General features: G+C 52.9%; 1 protein-coding gene across 4 annotated transcripts in view; it reads right to left on the bottom strand.

The window, feature by feature from the left end:
- Positions 1–2,581: 2,581 nt before the first annotated feature.
- Positions 2,582–18,968, bottom strand: part of ST3GAL2 (ST3 beta-galactoside alpha-2,3-sialyltransferase 2) — a 47,416-nt gene continuing 31,029 nt past the window's right edge. For 3 of the 4 annotated variants that reach the window (XM_024977980.2, XM_024977979.2, XM_059876532.1), the window contains 6 exons: positions 16,542–17,877; positions 13,812–14,005; positions 7,795–7,974; positions 6,245–6,290; positions 5,858–5,977; positions 2,582–5,011 (listed from right to left, as the gene is read on the bottom strand). In XM_024977980.2, the coding sequence (XP_024833748.1) occupies positions 4,838–5,011; positions 5,858–5,977; positions 6,245–6,290; positions 7,795–7,974; positions 13,812–14,005; positions 16,542–16,880 (1,053 nt within the window). In that variant the 5' untranslated portion in view covers positions 16,881–17,877 and the 3' untranslated portion in view covers positions 2,582–4,837. Of the gene's footprint in view, positions 5,012–5,857; positions 5,978–6,244; positions 6,291–7,794; positions 7,975–13,811; positions 14,006–16,541; positions 17,878–18,968 lie in introns of those variants that run through there. The other variant, NM_001002892.2, reaches the window with a different exon arrangement.

Below are 18,968 nucleotides of genomic sequence, written 5' to 3'. Positions count from 1 at the left end.
GAACTCAAAAGCCTCTTGTTGATAGTGAAAGAGGAGAGTGAAAAAGTTGGCTTAAAGCTCAACATTCAGAAAACGAAGATCATGGCATCTGGTCCCATCACTTCATGGGAAATAGATGGGGAAACAGTGGAAACAGTGTCAGACTTGATTTTTTTGGGCTCCAAAATCACTGCAGATAGTGATTGCAACCATGAAATTAAAAGACGCTTACTCCTTGGAAGGAAAGTTATGAACAACCTAGATAACATATTGAAAAGCAGACATTACTTTGCCAACAAAGGTTTGTCTAGTCAAGGCTATGGTTTTTCCAGTGGTAGTGTATGGATGTGAAAGTTGGACTGTGAGGAAAGCTGAGCGCCAAAGAATTGATGCTTTTGAACTGTGGTGTTGGAGAAGACTCTTGAGAGTCCCTTGGACTGCAAGGAGATCCATCCAGTCCATTCTAAAGGAGATCAGTCCTGGGTGTTCACTAAGACTGATGCTAAAGCTGAAACTCCAATACTTTGGCCACCTCATAGGAAGAGTTGACTCATTGGAAAATACTGTGATGCCGGGAGGGATTGGGAGCAGGAGGAGAAGGGGACGACAGAGGATGAGATGGCTGGATGGCATCACCGACTTGATGGACATGGGCTTGGATGAACTCCGGGAGTTGGTGATGGACAGGGAGGCCTGGCGTGCTGCAATTCATGTGGTCACAGAGTCGGACATGACTGAGTGACTGAACTGAACTGATTAGTGATTGGGGCACCATCTTTAAAGAACTCTGGTGGCTGTCATTTGAGGGTCAGTGAATAATGGGATCCCAGCCTAACAAAGACTAGAAAGCCGTGCCTCCTGACCTGAGACAGGGAGGCACATTTACCACAATAACCCAGTTTGGCAACTGGAGTTCTCACCTCTAAGGATTTGGAACAATAGTTAATTGACCATTAAGGTCCCCAGAAATAAACAGATGCTGGGGAGCCTACTAAAGTATTGCTTGATGTGCACAGGAGAGAAAATTCTAATAGTGGGAAAAAACCTGAGTCGCAGTGAGGGGAATTTTTAGCTTTTACTCAGTTCCCAGGCCTAATCAGGCCACACACCTGGAGCCCTTTTCAAGCAGATCTCAGGGTCGTTTGTGTAGCTGTTGCTTTTCCAGGAGAACCTACTTCTGGAGTGACAGTGCACTGGGAGAAGGGAAATACCCAGACTTCCAGGAGTCACCATACACTAGCTTTGAGACCAGAATGCCAAAGCAGTCCACTTTATTATGAGAGTTGGAGCTTATTATGGTCGACGACAGATGGAGCTCTGGTTCAAGTCCATTTAATGGTGGGTCCAATGAGACTAGATTCATCTTAAGGTAATTTCCTTAGTTCAAAAAGGAAAGAGAGATATTTACTACCTGGCAAAATCACTGTACTGGCAACCAGATGCATGGGGGTAGGGCCTAATAGATGTCCCTGGAACTATCTCCAACATGGTAGTCAGACTCAATACCACATTCCAGCAGGGTTTGCAGAGACTGGTGCTGCCATCCAACTTGAGTTATGGAAGGATAGGTGACTTCTTCCTCATCCCATTCACTGGCCATCTGAATCATGGAGAATGACAGTAGTTTATTGCAATAGTACTAACTTGTAATTCCTGATATGGTATCTTTGTTGAATCAAAGCAATGGAATCCGCGGCCAACATTAAAAAATAAAAAGACATAATTTGTGAGGCTCAATCCTGGAGGTAATATGTACAATATCCGGAGTGCTGCTCCCACTAAGGACAGTGACCCATAAGACAGCGGCTCTGAGTGGGGCCCAGACAAGAAACAGATCTTGGCAGTCCTGGCTATGTGCCTGTCGTCTGGACACTGGGCCTTATGACTCAGGTACGTGCTACTGGGGAGTGTCTGTGGCAGAGAACTGTCATATGGAGGCTCTGGCAACCCCAAATAGGAGAACTACAGCCCAGAGACCTACAGTTTTAGAACAAACCCTCCACCACTTCCAAAAAGTGATGCCCTCCTCCAACAAAAAGTATCTTCCATTTGAAAAGTCACTCAGCTCGCTCTTGGGCACTGGGAGAAACTGGACAGCAGGACGCCAAGCTGACCACAGACTCTGAAGAGAGCTGGTGTGAGCTCTCTCATCCACCGGACGGCAGAGCTATACGTTCAGGGGCATTCCAGCCCGTGATGGGAGTTACGGTCAAGTAGATCCAGACAGCCTAAGGAAACAGCACAGCTACCTCGGGCGCCTGTGGCACCAGCTCCAACCATTTTGCCAATTCCCTGCCAACTCACACCTATGGCATCATGGGAAGTTGCACAGAACCCAGAAACAGAGCAGGGAAAGCCCCATCCAGGTGACTGTGGGGTCTGCATGCTGCACTGGGCCCACACAGCAGACAGTGGTGAAGGCCACCCTCCCAGAGGGCACAGCTGGTGGCTGGGAGGCTTCATGTATAAGGGATGGGTGTCTGGGAGTCGTCCCTTCCCCACTTCCAGCAATGCCCCCAACAGTCTTCACCATTACTTGGTCACAGCTTCCCATTGACCTTCTTCCCACCATCAAACACATTTCAAAACGAACAAGTGAATATACAGTTTCTTATTTTTAATTCAGAAAGAGAAAGGGAAAAAAATAAAAAACATTTGCTTAAATAACTATTGTAGAAAAGAAGATCTGGGCTGGGTGCTGGGACCTACCTCTTCCAGAATGGGATTTATTAATGTTCTAAACAAAACAAAACCCAAACAAAAGAAAAAAAAGGAACAATGACGACAAAAGAAATAAATTATTCTGCTCAATACTGTTTGGCATAATTGCATTTTTTTCATCTCTTAAACACTCAAGAGCCTCTTTAGGAAGCACTGAGATGAGACTGGCAAGAATAACTGGTCTTGACTTTCTAAAATGATGGGGCTGAAGTGATGAAAGAGGTGTTCCACTAAAGGCCTCACTAAGCCACCCCCATTCTTCACTCCTCCTACTTTTGGAATTGGGAAGGGACAGACTCAAGCTAAGTTCTCAATATATTAACTTTTAGCGGGGCCCACTGCCCCCCACTAAGCCTCTAACATACTCCTCTGCTGGCTCCTGTTCCCTCAGCCAGCTGCAGGAACTATACCAACGACCAGGAGGCTGCCGAGTGGTATCAACTCACTAAGAGAGGGTGGTTTTTATGTTTGTTTGCTTACTGTTTTTTAAGTCACTGTTGGGAAGGGGGATCCTTTTAGTGGTTTGGAAGCTTCACAGAAGCCCTTTTCCCCTCCTACACTCCCCCAACCTTCAAGCGTGAGGAATACCTTCAGCAGCTTCCTCTAGGAACTTAAGCTGGGTTCAGTCATGCAAGTAGCTTCCAGCTGTAACCTCTGGTTGTTAGCTTTGCAGCCCTTCTAGAGCTGGAAATGGAAAGAGGGTCAGAGGGAAAAGGTGCAAAGTGAGCACAGGGAAGGGGATATGTGGGCAGGGGAGGAGGCATGCAAGGGGCAAGTCCACTCCTCCCCAGCTATTTGCATGGCCAGCTCAGTATCTGAAAAGCATCTTTGTTGGTCAGCCACCCATGATAATTTCAGGTTAGCTAAATCATAAGCCTAAAGCAAATTCCAACCCGGAGCAAGAGGTTTCCTCCCCCTTTGGGGGGTGACGGGTGAAGAACCAGACAGCTGGTCTCATCTCCAGCCTTCTGTCCTACGTGCTGCTCCCTCTCCCTAGAGGCACCCAAAGGGGGAAGGGCGGGGAGCTGCACTGTCCTAATCACAGGGCAATCCTCCCAGAGCAACAAGTGCCTTGGTGAGGAGACCCAGGGCCTCGGGAGAGACACTGAGGAGGTCGTGAGCAAACAATAGGGGCCGAGGGCACATGGAGTGAGAAGCACCTGACATCTGATGTGACGGGGTTTCCAGTCTCCTGTCCTATTTCTTACACCTGTGTTTCAGAGTTGCGCCCTAGGCGAACTTCGCCCGCCTAGGAAGGGGTGCACACAATCCTAGTTTTCTGGTGAGACACTAAATGCCACGGTCAGAAAGGCCATCATTCCACAAGGGGGCCAAGGGCGGGAGGGGAGGAGGCAGGAGAGGACCCACGTGCCCTCCAGATTCTCACCGCATTTCTTTGGTGGGTTTGCACTCACCTATCTACGCCTGACCGATCAAAGAAATGTGGATCTAGTTCTCTAGGCGTCCGGGGCGGTCTGGGAGGGCTCTAACTTTCCCCCTGGGGTAAAGAGCGCTCCCTGCAAACCACCTGACCGCCCCGCTCCCCGCCCACCCGAAAGGCTGCCCGATCGCCCTCCCGCCCGCCCCGCGGTCACGGAGCACTCCCGGGAAGGAGGGAGCGAGCCACCGCTGTCCCTCGCTTTCCCCACCGTTTCCTTCTCGGCGCCCCCAGCGAGGTTAGGCCGGAAAGTGACTGAGACGCCTCTTGCCGAACCTGCGGAGAGCATACTTCTCGAAGCCGGAAGGAACTCCTACTCCTTAGAAAGCGTGAAATAAAATCCTACCCAAAAGCATAGTGGAGTGGGAAATTAATCGCCGCCGGCCCGCCCCCGAAGGCCATCGATTGGCTGAGAGGGGTCCCGGCGCCGGAAGTCCTCCTTGAGTTGCATGATTGGCTGGAGGCCCCGCCCGCCGGCGGCGCTGATTGCTGCTCGGCCGGGGGAGTCTCCTCGCTGGCCGAGGACGCCGGCGCTCGCTGAGCTGCAAAGTGATTGGTCTAGGCCGCGGCGGCGGCGCTCCGAACGCCCGCTGACGCCCCGGAGGGCGCCGCGCCACGCTTAGGTCACCGCCCCCGGGCCGACCCCGAGTCCCGGCGGGAGCCGCGCGGCGGGGCCGAAGAGTCGCAGCGCGTCCGGGCTCAGTTCCCTCTGTAGACCTCGATCTTGCTGGCCTTAGCCAGCATGTCGATGATGTGCGCCTCGAAGTCGGCGTCGTGCACGCCCGTCTTCCGGAATTCGCCCGCGTACCGGTTATTCTCCCAGTAGTGGTGCCAGTTGCCCCGGCTGTCGGCCCCGAAGCCGTACACGTTCACCTGCGGGGGAGGGCGGCGCGGGTCACTCCACGTCGGGGACCCGGGAGCAGAGGCCGCGGCAGAGCCCTGGGTTGTAGGAGGGGACGAGAAAGGGGCCGCGGCGCCCCTACCCGAGCAGGAGGCGGCTCATCCGCTCCCGGCGCGCTTCACGCGCCTGGAAGACCCGGGACATCCAACCCTGACGCTGAGGACACTGTTCCAGAGGGAGAGGGCTGTTCCCTTCCGGTTCTCCTTCCAGCCACCTTCTGATGACATCAAGAATGCCTGAGTATGGAGCCAGCCTGTGACAACTCACCAACCCTTGCTAACATTTTTTTCCCCCTTAATGGTGTATTTTATTGAAAGCTGGTCAGGTACGCAATATCATACACTGAATAGTTTACTGGCAAAAGGGTGTGCTGGGCATGAGCACTGCTATCCATGGCAGAGCAGCAGACAGAGCCCAGAGATGGGCTCCTTGAATGACTAATCTCCATTTTTAACAGAGTAAGCCTGGGGCCCACAGCTGTGGGAGACCCCATTCTGCTCAAACAACTACAACACTGTTCCACTTAAGTTATGGTTATTCTTTCTTTATGGCAAGTAATATCAATTATGGTATTCAATTTCCTTTTTCAATAAATTTAACCTTTCAATGAACTGATATCAGATATGGTAAAATCATGAACACAGTAAGTTTGCGAAATGCAGACCTATACCTTGCAGCCTAGAAATAGGGGGAATGGAAGCCACTTAGTTCCTTCCTACAAAAACACATTCCTCTTGATGCACGGCTAAGCCCTGACAAAGGCTGGTTCCCTCTGTCCCTTGGGTCCTACTATTTTATCCCCAGAACAGGCTACCCACCTCATCACACACATGCAGGGCAAAGAAGAGTACCAGCATCCCAGTGGAAGGGTACCGCCCATGATGCTCTGTCCACCTGTCATGGATGTACTTGAAGAAGGCTGGGTTGTAGATCTGGACCTAGGAGGAGAAAATGTAATGAGCACATGAGGGCTTCTGGGGCCTGAAATCTCAGGCCAAGCTCTGACCAGTTCCTCCACATGTGCCAGTAGCCAGTAGTTCCTGCAGCCTGTGTGGGGGGGCGGGGGGAGGGGAGTCAGGTATACCAGCAGATGGGGACTCTTGAGGGTTCTGGAAGGGTACTGGGGGATACCTGAGCCACAGGACCAGGGACAGCGTGACTCAGGTCTGCACGACTTCCACTGAGGTGGGGAGGAGGAAGCTTACCTTCTCTTTGTCCACTCGAAGGAAGGACTTCACTGGGGCATAGGTGCTGCAAGCAGAAAGAAAATAACACTGAGCTGGCTCCATGCACCCAGGGATGCCTTTCCTCCCGCTGAGGCCCAAGTGATGATGGCCTCATGACAGGCTACCCTGCTTCCAGACTGCTCTCCCACTGCATATCACTGCAGCTCCTTGTCCAGAAACCTTCAATGGGTCCCTATGTTCTCCAAGATAAAATAAGGATGGTTTAGACAAGCACGGGGGCGTTTCATAACCCAGCCCCAACTTTTCTTCCCATGACTCTCTGCTGTGAAGTTTCCACTTGGGTTAGCCCATCTTCTCACACCCAGCATGTCTGTGCTCTTAACCTCTGCCCACAGCAGCCCTGACGCTACTGTCCTCATATTAGGCACAAATCCCTCCTTCCCTATTAGCCGTGGTGCCTGTAACCTATGCTCCCATTTCTGAGTATCCATGGAACTTAAACTCTACAGCACTTATTTTAGCCCTTTGGACTCCCAAACATAAGCTAAACTCAGAAAACTGCAACTTCTGTGTTTAAAAAAATACGCGGTGAAAATAGGCATAGGTGGAAGTAATCCAATTGTCCAATGGACAGATGAATAGGTAAATATGATATATCCATACACCAGAATACTATGCACCCTTTAAAGGGGATAAAACCCTAACACAGGCTATAAGACAGATGAACCCTGAAAACACGATGCTACTGAAATAAGCCAGAGGCAAAGGACAAACACTGTATGATTCCACGTGTATGAAGTACCTAGAACAGTCAAATCACAGAGACAGAACCATGGTTATCAGGGGCTGGAGGGAGGAGGGAATGGGGAGCTGCCATTTAATGGCAGAGTTTTCATCTGAGATGATGAAAAAGTTCTGGAGATGGGCTGTGGTGAGATTTGTACAGCAATGTGAATACACTTAATGCTCATGAACTGTGTGGTTAAAACAGTATTTTATGTTACACATACACATTTTTACACACACATGTGCACACACAAAAACCACGGTGAGACAGAGTAGCTTAGTGGTTGCCTAGGGCTAGGGGTGGAGGGAGTGGGGGTGATGAGTAAGGGGTACAGGGGTATCTTTAGATTATCTTCATCTTTGCAATATGCATGTGTTCTAAAATTACTTGTGATGGTTACATAACCCTAAACCCTGTGCATATACTAAAAGCCACTGAACTGCACTTTAAATGTGTGAACTGTATGGCATGTGAATCATATCTCAATAAAGCTGTTAAAGCAGAGCTAACAGACAGGGGCCACATCCTGCAAAGGGGGCCTGGAGAGGTGTCCTTCACCTCTGAACACCAGTAGGCTGGCTGCTACCATGCAGGGAGTGGCCCAAAACAAGCTGTGGCCTCAGCCAACCACTGTTTGGCGCCCTCCCTACTGCTGCTTCTCTCCTCACCAGCCTCTCTTGGCCAAAACAGTCAGTGAGAGGCATTCTAAGGTCTGGCGCCCAGACAGTTCCTCCCAAGGCGGGGCGGCCCCCGTGCCCCACTTGCAGCGGCAGTGGCTCACAATCGGATCTGCCCGGTGGACAGGGCGCTGGCGATCCACAGGAGGTCCAGGGCCTTGAAGGGCACCAGCACGAAGCTGACGTTGGCGGGCAGGTTCTTGGCACTCTCGGGGTACATGAAATGGTGCGTGGTTCGGCTGCCGACATCCTGCTCAAAGCCCACGGTCGGTGCCTGATTCATCCTGTGGGGACAGGAGGGTGGTGAGAGAAGACACCGACACATAAACTGGTACAATTCTAGAAGATGGTTTGGTGCTGGCCGTCACACCTGTAAACAGGTGTGCACTTACTCTGTTCCATTTCCAGAAATCTATCCTATAAAAAAGGTTGTGTAAGTGTGCAAAAACGTGTGCAAGGATATTCACTGCAGTATTATTTATAATAGTAAAAAGAAGAGCCCATCAATAGAGAACCAGTTAATATCAATACATTTTGGCACATTCATGTAACTGTTACATGTAGTCATCAGAATGAATGAATCAGATTTTTCATGTGCTGGTAAGAAGTAAGTTTTCAAGAGCTATTCAGTTAAAAAAAAAAAGTGGTGTGAGGAATCTCACTTCTTTCAACACATACCTTTTGAATACCTGTGCAGTCAGAGGAAATCACAGTGCAAAAAAGGAAAACTGATGGAGAAGGAAATGGCAACCCACTCCAGTATTCTTGCTTGGGAAATCTCATGGATAGAGGAGCCTGTCAGGCTGCAGTTCATGGCATTGCAAAGAGTTGGACACAACTTAGCAATGGAACAACAACACACAATCAGGCAGATTGTGATTTGGGGAAACAGTTCTTGATGGAAATGTGGCATAAAATGGAGAGTGAAGTGACCTAGTGATATGGAATATAGAGCTTTGTAAGAAATTAAAATTTGTGTATAGAATAATGATTTCAAATATTCAAACAATAAAGTCTGGCTAAAGGAAAAAAAAAGGAAAACTGAAAATTCAATAGTCTGATTCCATTTTTTGTAAAAGAGAGAGAAAAAAAGGGAAGGATGGAAAGGGCGAGAGAAGGGAAAAAGGAAGTGAGGGAAAGAAGGGATGAGGGAGGGAAAAAGCTTACTTCTGTATATGAATAGAAAAAAACGGAGGAGTATTAAAATTTTAGCAATGCTTACTCTTGGAGAATGGGATAATCCACTTTTTAATGTGTACACTTCTGTTTTTTCCCCCAATAATGAGCACATATCATTTTTACAATTTTTTAAAATAAAAAGACAGCCTTTCACAGCTTACAGCTCACTAGGCTGTTTTGTCCTCTTTTCTAGAAGACAGTGTAGCAAGGTAAGAAGGTGGAGCTCCCCTCAGCCCCCAGGCAGCTCTGCCAGCACCAGCGCCCTGTCGCCGCACTTTACGTTCCTGTCCGCCCTTCCACTCCAAGCCCAAGGGGGAAACCCGGGGCTCTGGCAGTGCCCACCTCAGCTGTCCCGGGCACACGTGCAGTGCGGGGCTGTCTCTCCTTTGCCATCTTAGAAGAACCTGGAACCCCAGCATAGTCTCTCCCTCCCAGCCTTCCCCTGCCCACCGCAGTGTGACACACCAAGGCGGCTTCCAATTCCTTTCAAGCGGTGCAAAACAGGATCAATAAAATCAAAGCTTCTTTTGTTGTGAGCATTTTAAAAACAAGTGATCCAGCTTTAAACACAAACCTGTTGGTCTTTTCTGCTGTGAGAACAAGGTCTTGTGTGGATCACACTGTAGATTCACACCACCCAAGCGGGTGGCTGTAACCTGGGCCTCCACTGGGGACACAGGGATCTGGGAGAGAGACAGCAAAGTCTCCACTTGCTCTCCCAGCTTTTTGGCCAGTTCAAACATTCCCTGTCTGTAAAGGGGCCAGCACCCCCTAGGTCCTGGGCCCTGTGTCACAGGGGCTCCCCTGACACCTCTATGGATGGTACAGTGTGGTGAGGGCATGTCCAAGACGCCCCCTCTACCAATCACTTGCTGTACCTTCTGCCTCTCTGGTTCCCTTCCCTTGAGGGACTGGAGAAACTCATTATGTTTGGGAAACTGAGAGTGGCCTGATTGGGAACTAGAAAGTGAGTCCTTATTCTTAGCCACTTTAGTCCCTGTCTGCTTCAAGGAGAAGCCTAGATTCTCTCCTGCGGGACCAACTGTGCTCTGGCCCCAGAACAAGGATTAAGATCCTGTCCCCCTCCCCCCAACCTAGTTCTTTAGGTTAACTGCCCCTCTGATGTCTTGGCCTTTAGGGTTGAGAGACTCCGTCTCCTAGAGGAGCTGAGAAGCCTTCTTCTCATCCACTGTGGGCTACAGCTCCACACACACCACTGGTCCTCTTGTCAGCACAGCCTGTCTGGATCCAGCTCTGCCACAGTAGCCCCGGGGTCTGTGAGGATGAGCAGGAGCAGAGCAGTTGCAGAGGACGCCTTGATGGGGATGGCGTTTCTCAGCTGCCTGGGGTATGGAAGTGGGGAGCAGACTTGGGCTGCTGGCACTTAAGCTGGCTGGGGTCTGGGCTGGGCAGGAGCTGGGGTCAAGGTTCACACTTGTGAGGACCCAAGAAACACACCTCCTCTCATTGAAGATGGAGAGGCCAAGCTGGCCCTGCAGATCAAAGGGTTGTAGCTGCCCAGATCGGCCCCAAAGACTGCCCATCTGCCTTTTCCACGACTCGGCAGCCAGAGCTGTCACGACACCCCTCCTTAGACCTGTCATCCAGGATCACTGCCTCTCAGCCTCAAGTCAGCCCTCCTGGAGTCTCCACCTCCCTTGGGTGACCTCCATTTGCTGGGTAGGCAGCCGCTTCCAAAAGTCTGGAGATGAATGGAATAAGGGATCTAAAAAGATGTTTCAGAGCCTCCAAGGAAAGGGAAGGAAGTGGCATGCTTCTGGAGACAGCTGACTCATTCTGGAGAAGCCTGGCCCTGGAAAGGGACCAGGGCGGGATGCAGAGGATGAGCTGGATTTCCGTGACTCCAGGGAGAAGCTTCTAGAGTTCTCTCTGTCTCCTGACACTAGAGCACCCGGAGCAGGATGCGCATATGGGCGTGCTTCGGCTTCAGCGTGTGGGCGCTCAGTCCTTTCGCTCTTTCACGTATTCACAGTGAGCCGACCATCTGCACGCGGCTGTTCGAGGAGCTGCGGATCCATCTGCTGGCCAGCTGAGGGGGACCAGCTCAGCTCCATCTAGTCAGGGGGGCTCTGGAGTCAGAGGGGAGGAGGCACCGAGGGGAGGGCGTGGGGGCTGGGGGCTGGGCAGAGCCATCAGCTCACTGTAACTCAGCTCAGCCCTCCTGGTGGGGCTTTCATCCATCCTGTTTCCAGGGAGGGAGGCCTCCCCACTGGTTCCAAACCAAGACGTGCCTATAAGCAGTCGCCCTCCATGGCCATCTGGCTGCGTCCACAAATCGGCTGAAAGCCACTCCTTCCACAAAGAGACACTAGAGCACCTGCTCCGGGTGCTCTAGTGGCAGGAGACAGAGAGAACTCTAGAAGCTTCTCCCTGGAGTCACGGAAATCCAGCTCATCCTCTGCATCCCGCCCTGGTCCCTTTCCAAGGCCTGGCTTCTCCAGAATGAGTCAGCTGTCTCCAGAAGCATTTAACTAGTCTGGTGTGGGAGCCAGGCATCCATATATTTTTTAAAGCTTCCATGTAACACTAATAATGTGCAATCAGGGTTGACAAATACTCACCTACAGAAAAACTCAAATCTTTATCTGCAATTTCATATAAGTAAAAGTTACTGATACTTACATATCTATCATAATATTTAACCATTTTACCCAACTGTGTTATTAAGTCTCCAAGCTTGTTGGGTTATTCATATTATCTATAAGTAAAAATTTTTTTAATCCTGTGCACAATCGCCATTTGTGCTGTTCATTCCTTGCTTTACTTCCTTCCTCTCAGTATTATGTTAAATAATGTTGCAGAAAATATCCTTTTCCACTTGATTTTAATAAGAGTATCTTTACACCTGCCACTATTGAGGGATTTTTGGTCATTGATATGGAATATATGTTAAGAACCCTGGAGAAAGAAATGGCACCCCACTCCAGTACTCTTGCCTGGAAAATCCCACGGACAGAGGAGCCTGGTAGGCTGCAGTCCATGGGGTCACAAAGAGTGGGACATGACTGAGCGACTTGACATTGTGACATCCACAAAGAAATCCTGGTGTCAGTCCACAACACCCGTCTCCTAGCCTGGTTCCTGTGAGGGAACGTCTGTGAGTCTCTCTCTGCCTGACCAGGACCAGGTACCGCCCAGGTCTGTGGCAGTAGCCAACTGTTTCTGCCCGCTGTGCTCCACTCCCTGGAGCTTCCCAACCATCCCGAGGTGCATGGTGAAGCCCTGCAGGAGGTGGAAAGGCCCTGCAGGCAGCACCTACAGGCATGAGAGCCCTTCGCGGGCTTCCCAAGGGTCCCATGGCTGCTCTGAGGTGCTGGCCAGCCACCTGTCCCCCATCTCAGCCACTGTCTTGGGGAGTGAGGTCCCCTCCAGCTCCCAGCCCGCCTCTCTTGCTTTCTGGGTGCCAGCAGCCGGAAGATGGGGAGGATCTCAGGTGGCTCTGGGGGCCTGGATTTGGATTAGCATCCCCTCTCCCCTCCACTCTTAGCATCCACCCCCCACCCTCTCTCCCTCAACCCTTAGTATCCCCCCTCTCCCCCCACTCTTAGCATCCACCACCCAACTCTCTCCCCCAACTCTTGGCATCCCCCACTCTCCCCCATCTCTTAGCATTGCCCCCTCTCTCTCCCCCACTCTTAGCAAGCCCCCCCCCTCTCTCCCCGCTCTCTTAGCATCCCCCCTCTTCCCCCCCCACTCTTAGCATCCCCCCTCTCTCCCCTCCACTCTGAGCATCCCCCCTCTCTCCCCTCCACTCTTAGCATCCCCCCTCTCTCCCCCACTCCTAGCATCCCCCTCTCTCCCCCACCCCCAACACTTTTAACACGAGAGAGGTTTTGCAAGGACTGTGGAAAGCCTCAGAGACATATTGCTGCCTTGTTGTTGCTATGGAGACAGCAACAGTTTCTAAGACAAAGCCCTTCCTTCCGCCTCCTGTGAAACCTGGTCTTTCTCAATGCTCATCCTAAGAGATGCTTAATGAAAACTGGCATTTTCAGTATTTTTATTCTCAGGGCTCTCCCTGCACCCAGGACTGAGAGGGCAGGATCCCCCACATGGCATTTCCTGCCCCCATGTCTGGGGAGAAGGTGAACACAGAAGTTGAGGGGCGGCACAGCAGCCTGTACCAGGTTCACAAGTCCGCCTCTAGTCCCTGCTCCCCTGCCGGCTCCCTGCTTTGTGTCTTTGTCTGCAATGCGTGCCCTCCCAACCTTTCTCTTCTCCTCAAGGCTGAGCTCAGATGTCTGTGGAGGGAATGAGCCCTTGCACAGTCTAAATGCAAAAAGGTAAAGGGTCAGGGATGAGGGCCCAGAGCAGGCACCAACAGCTCCTTTTTCTTCCCAGGACACCCCTCTTCTGTCAGTCTGCCAGAGGGATCACCCACAGTTGTTTGGGGCCCACACTCCTGGCCCAACAGCTAAGGGGACCAGATGGGTGCAAGGGCCTCTGGTAGCAGTTTTCACAAGACCTGAGCCAGGAGTCTGACTTTAGCTCTCTCCAGAGGTATTCAGAGTTGGAAGCTGAGTACAGGCCTCAAGCAAAGTTTAGAATGGGAATTGTGTCTCTTCATCCACAGAGGACAAGATGGTTGGATGGCATCACCAACTCAATGGACCGGAGTTTGAACAAGCTCCGGGAGATGCTGAAGGAGGGGGAAGCCTGGCGTGCTGCAGTCCATGGGGTTGCAAAGAATCAAATATGACTGACAGACTGAACAATTAATTCACCTCAGAAACCAAAGCAAGAAACTTGAAAAAAAAAAAAGAAAGAAACTTGAGCTTGTCATGGAAGATTCTGGGAATCAGGGTCCTCCAGGACCCCCCAGCAGCTGGCAATTCCTCCTACAGCTGGGCAAGGCCAAGGAGGCCAGTGCCTCCTCCTGGAGGCTTGTCCCGTATCCAGCCTTGGGGTCCCTGGGACTCACCTCATGATGAAGTTGTGCCCATCCACGTCTGGCCCATAGCCAGAGCCCCGCAGGTTGCCCGAGTTGCCCACTACGGCGCAGCGCCGGCACTGGCGGGGGTCCCGGAACCGGTAGGGGTTCTCGCCTGGCACTATCTGGAACAGCTTCTCCAGCACTTCGTTGGTGTTGTGTGACTTGAACTGCGGCTGCAGCATCTGTAGAGGAGGGAGAAAAAAGAAAGGGGGGAGCAGGGAGGGGGAGGTGGAGTGAGCAGGAGGCAACTCCCGCCTGCTCCCCCTCGCTGCTCTCAGCCTCCAGGGTCCAAGCTGCACAGGTCTCCTACTATCGTGGGGCGGGAATCCTCCCAGAACAGTGAGGACCCTCCTGTCACTCAACAACACAGCGGTGTCCAGACCAGTGCCTTGCTCTCAGGAGCAGCTCTGCAACACTGGCCGGACTCAGGGGTCAAGGTGCTATTCAGCCTGTTCTTCAGGGGTTTGCAGGCCTGTGCCACAAAGTAGAGAGGCCCCTGCTCGGGAGTCATTCTGAATGCAGTTAATGAGGACAGTCTCAGGGGAGCTTCAGGGACTCATTCCCAGTCAGCCTGCAGGGGGCGCCCCAGGGACTCAGCCCGAAGCTCCAGGCGAGATCCAGGGAGACCTGGAGCCCTCAGCCCTGGGGAAAAGGCAAGAGGGCACAGATATTCCTCCAGAGTCAGAAGAGCTGGAAAGAAACTGGTCCCCCGCCCCTCTTGCCACCAGTGACTTTGAAGACTGTAAAATGAGGCCAGGGCAGCACGCAAACGCCACAGTGCCAGACAGGTAACACACAGCAGTGAAGAGGCAGGTAGGGCCTACAGCAAACAGGAGCCGCCATCAAAAAGGGGTGACTTCAGCCAACTGTTGCCTTGTGGGACTGTGAGAGGGACCAGATTTTCAAATATTTCAAGAAAAGCTGAAAATACAGATCTCATGTGAAATAATCTGATTCCTAAGAGATGGCAATTAAGGCAAACAGTTTTAGAACACTGAGCTGGACTCAACCCCTGGGCCACCATCTCTAAGGGCTTTAACATGCTCTGTGGTCTGAACCATAACACTGCAAGTGTGCAGCTGTGTAGGAGCTGCTCAGGGGAAGAGAAAGCAGGAAGGGGATGGTGGGCCTGCTTCCCTGAGCATAGGAGGGGCCCCCGAGCACAAGAACAGGGACTCAGTGTGGAGAGGAAGCTTAGCTCTGAAATAAGAATTTCTAAGTTCACAGCAAAAGGGGTGACCGTGGGGAGCAGCAGAGAAGTGGCTTCTAAGGCTTAGACAGCTCTGAGTTTCATCCCTGTGGGCAGGGGGCCTGGCCGGCCTCTCACTCCATCGTTGCCCAGAGGACTGTTCTGGCCCTTCATGGCTGCCTCTGAGACCTATGCCCTTGGGCAAGCCCTGCGTACTCTCTGAACCTGGATTTCCCCATAAAATGAAGGATGTGACTATGAGGAACAGGCAGGACCCTTCAAGGGCTCCAAGTTGTCATGGCAAGGGCCTGTGTGGCTCTTGGTAGATCCTGCCCTGTAGTCTCCCCCTCCTCGGGGGCTCTGACAGTCCGCGCCAGGAGCAGCATTTGTCAGTTGCTCTGATAGGCCTGATCGCACGAGCTCATTCTCAGAGTTGCCCTGAATATGAGAAAGAGAGGGAGTTATCACCCTCCCCATTTGCCAGCTGGGGAGACCAGGGAGCATGCAGTGGCTCCCCAGTCACTCAGCAGGGAGCACCGGCAGCCTGCGGGGCCCTGGGTTAAGGACTGACACGGAGCCACTGCTGACATGTGTGGCGAGCAGATGGCCCTGGTGGAGCCTGCGGAGAAATGCGCCAGAGACGATGGGGAGGAGGGGAGGGAGCCAAAGCAGCAAAGAGGTGACAGGGTCCAGAAGAGTGGCTTCCTCTCCTCCCTTCCCCTCAGCCCCCAAAGGATCCGATGACGCTTTCTTATCCTGCTGCTGCTACTGCTGCTAAGTCGCTTCAGTCGTGTCCGACTCTGTGCGACCCCATAGACGGCAGCCCACCAGGCTCCCCCGTCTCTGGGAGTCTCCAGGCAAGAATACTGGAGTGGGTTGCCATTTCCTTCTCCAATGCAGGAAAGTGAAAAGTGAAAGTGAAGTCGCTCAGTCGTGTCCGACTCTTAGAGACCCCATGGACTGCAGCCTACCAGGTTCCTCCGTCCATGGGATTTTCCAGGCAAGAGTACTGGAGTGGGGTGCCATTGCCTTCTCCGTTCTTATCATAACCCAGAAGAAAACCTTTTCTAGCAAGTGAAGAGAACCAACTGAATGGAATAGTGTTTCAAATTATTTGGGGCAAACATTTACAAATGAGGAAGTGGCCAGCATGGCAACAAGCACTGGAGCTGAGCTGCCACCTGCTTTCTGAAGGGCAGGCCTTCCTGTTGCCATGGGCCTCACTTCTCAGCATCTTCTCCCCAGGGACCTGCCTCTCCTGTTTATTTTACCTCCTTGACCCAGCAGGCATTTCTGGTCTCTGTTTGGCCTCTGCAGGCACTAGGAAATGTGAGTTCTCTCCCCTTGCTGGCCAAAGCTCGCTCTACCCTTCACACTCTGTGCCCCTGGTGGCTGGCTCCGGTCCAGTGAAGGGTGCAAAGGGTGCCAGGAGACAGACCGCCCAAATCCCAGAGGGGGGTCTCAGGGGGTCTCCTAAATGGAGAGGACAGACTCCAGAAAGGGGGCAGCAAAGGCCATGGCTTTCTCACCATCCACCACCTCTGGACGTCGGGGGGCAGGTCCATGTTCTCCCGAGTCCAGACGGGGGAGATGTTGCTGTTGAAGTGGCTGTCGAACCACTCGGAGGCGCCGGTGTCGCCCATGCAGCGGCGACAGGCACAGCTCTTGCCAGCCAGCCCCTCCTTGCTGAGGCGCTGCAGGCCAGCGTAGCCCGGCACCAGCTTCACCCGGGGAGCCCCGTCCAGGGCGCCCGAGTCCAGGTAGGGCAGGGTGGCCGTGCTATGGTGGGAGTAGGTGAAGAGCAGCGACATGACGAACACCAGCAGGAAGGCCATGGAGAGGAACCACACCCGCAGCGAGCACTTCATGGTGCGCGCCCGGGAGCTGGGCCCTCAGGCTGGCGGCAGGCGGGCCTCACCACGGCCACTGCTTCTCCAGCCCGCGGACAGGCCAGCTACAGCGCAGCCCACGTGCTTTGGCACCACGTGCAAAGGACATGCGGGCGGGTGCTGAGCAGGGACCGAGGTAGGGGCCTGCGCATGCGCCCTCGGTGCCAGCAGAGTCCGGCGGCAGCAGCAGCTCCTGTCCCGGCCGCCAGCCCCGCTCACAGCTTCATCAGCTCCGTCTGCCACTAGCTGGGCCACAGAGGCTCTGCTGCTCCCAGAGCCCCGGCAAAGGGGAGGTCAGTCCATCCCAGCCTTCTAGTCCCTTGGGGTTGCTGGCTGCCAGCTCTGGGGGTCCCCCTCTTTGGCGGCTTGAAATGATCCAGTCTGGAGCATTCGGGGTCCTTGTGGTTCATGAGCAGATGCCGAGGCGGACCCTCGTCCCCTGCAGCGGGGAAGCCCTTGAACCCCCGTCACAGCAGAGAGCACTTGGGCTTCCAGCAGCCGAAAGGTCATGAAGTCTTCCCCTCTCTGGGCCCAATGCCTCTGCCAGGAGAAAAGGGAACTGAGCCCGATCTGGGGAGAAGAGAATCAAGAAGCTCTGTGGGTGCCGGTAAACTCTTCAGGGACAAGGTCCTCCTGCCGCTCGGTTCCGCCTTCCTACTTCCCCCGAGGCGCCCGTCCCTTCTCCTGATGGTCCTAGTTGTGTAGGGGTGGCTGAGCTCCAGCTCCTGCTGTGTGGTCCTTTGGGGCCTGCGATCACCCGCTTCTCAGAAGAGTGTTGTTGTGAGTGCCACCTGGGGCAACCAAGCGGGCACGTGTCGAGCTCCAGGCCGGGGCCTCCGTCTTAGTGCTGCTGGCCCAGGCTTGGAGGCTGCCCTGCCCATCCCTGCTCCCGAGGCCTCGGTCCTGCCCTGAGCGAGCAGTAATCCCCTGGCAGTTTCCCCTCACTTGTCAGGCACCAGGCTGCCGCAGCGTGACTCTGAAATCAGAGAGGAAAAATAAAGTGCAGACAGATCCCACACGCACACATGCTCTCCTCCGCCCCCGCCCCCGAGGCCCAGAGGGGACAGAGCGGGCAGAAGGAGACGCCCCCTTTACCAAAGGGCGGACAAAGGAGGGCTCCTCCCTCCCCGTGCTGACAGCACCGCGCTCTGCTCCTTAACTCCAGCATCACAGGACTAGAGCTGCTGGCCACGCTCTCTGAGCCAGAGGTGGCTCAGACAGTAAAGACTCTGCCTGCAATGCAGGAGAGTGGAGTTTGATCCCTGGGTTGGGAAGAGCCCCTGGAGAAGGAAATGGCAACCCACTCCCCTACTCTTGCCCGGAGAATCCAATGGACGGAAGAGCCGGGGGGGCTACAGTCCATAGGATCGTAAAAAGTCAGACACGACTCAGCAACTAACACTTTGACACTTCAACAAAGATGGAAAGTAATCTCCCTAGAGCCACAAAATGAGTACCTGCAAAAGCCAGGTTTAGGAAGCTCCTATTCTAAACAGCATATTCAAAAGCAGAGACATTACTTTGCCAACAAAGGGCCATCTAGTCAAGGCTATGGTTTTTCCAGTGGTCATGTATGGATGTGAAAGTTGGACTGTGAAGAAAGCTGAGCACTGAAGAATTGATGCTTTTGAACTGTGGTGCTGGAGAAGACTCTTGAGAGTCCCTTGGACTGCAAGGAGATCCAACCAGTCCATTCTAAAGGAGATCAGCCCTGGGTGTTCTTTGGAAGGAATGATGCTAAAGCTGAAACTCCAATATTTTGGCCACCTCATGCGAAGAGTTGACACATTGGAAAAGACTCTGATGCTGGGAGGGATCGGAGGCAGGAGGAGAAGGGGACGACAGAGGATGAGATGGCTGGATGGCATCACCACTCGATGGACATGAGTTTGGCTGAACTCCGGGAGTTGGTGATGGACAGGGAGGCCTGGCGTGCTGCAATTCATGGGGTCACAGAGTCGGACACGACTGAGTGACTGAACTGAACTAATTCTAGCTATAGGAGGTTAATTTCAGGTGAAACTTAAGAGAAAATGGCCCAGAGCAAAGATCACAGGGGACTGCGGA

Source organism: Bos taurus, chromosome 18, assembly GCF_002263795.3.
Source record: "Bos taurus isolate L1 Dominette 01449 registration number 42190680 breed Hereford chromosome 18, ARS-UCD2.0, whole genome shotgun sequence".
Taxonomy (NCBI): Eukaryota; Metazoa; Chordata; class Mammalia; order Artiodactyla; family Bovidae; genus Bos; species Bos taurus.
Note: the sequence above shows the minus strand (reverse complement) of the source record. Positions and strands in the feature narration are given on the sequence as shown.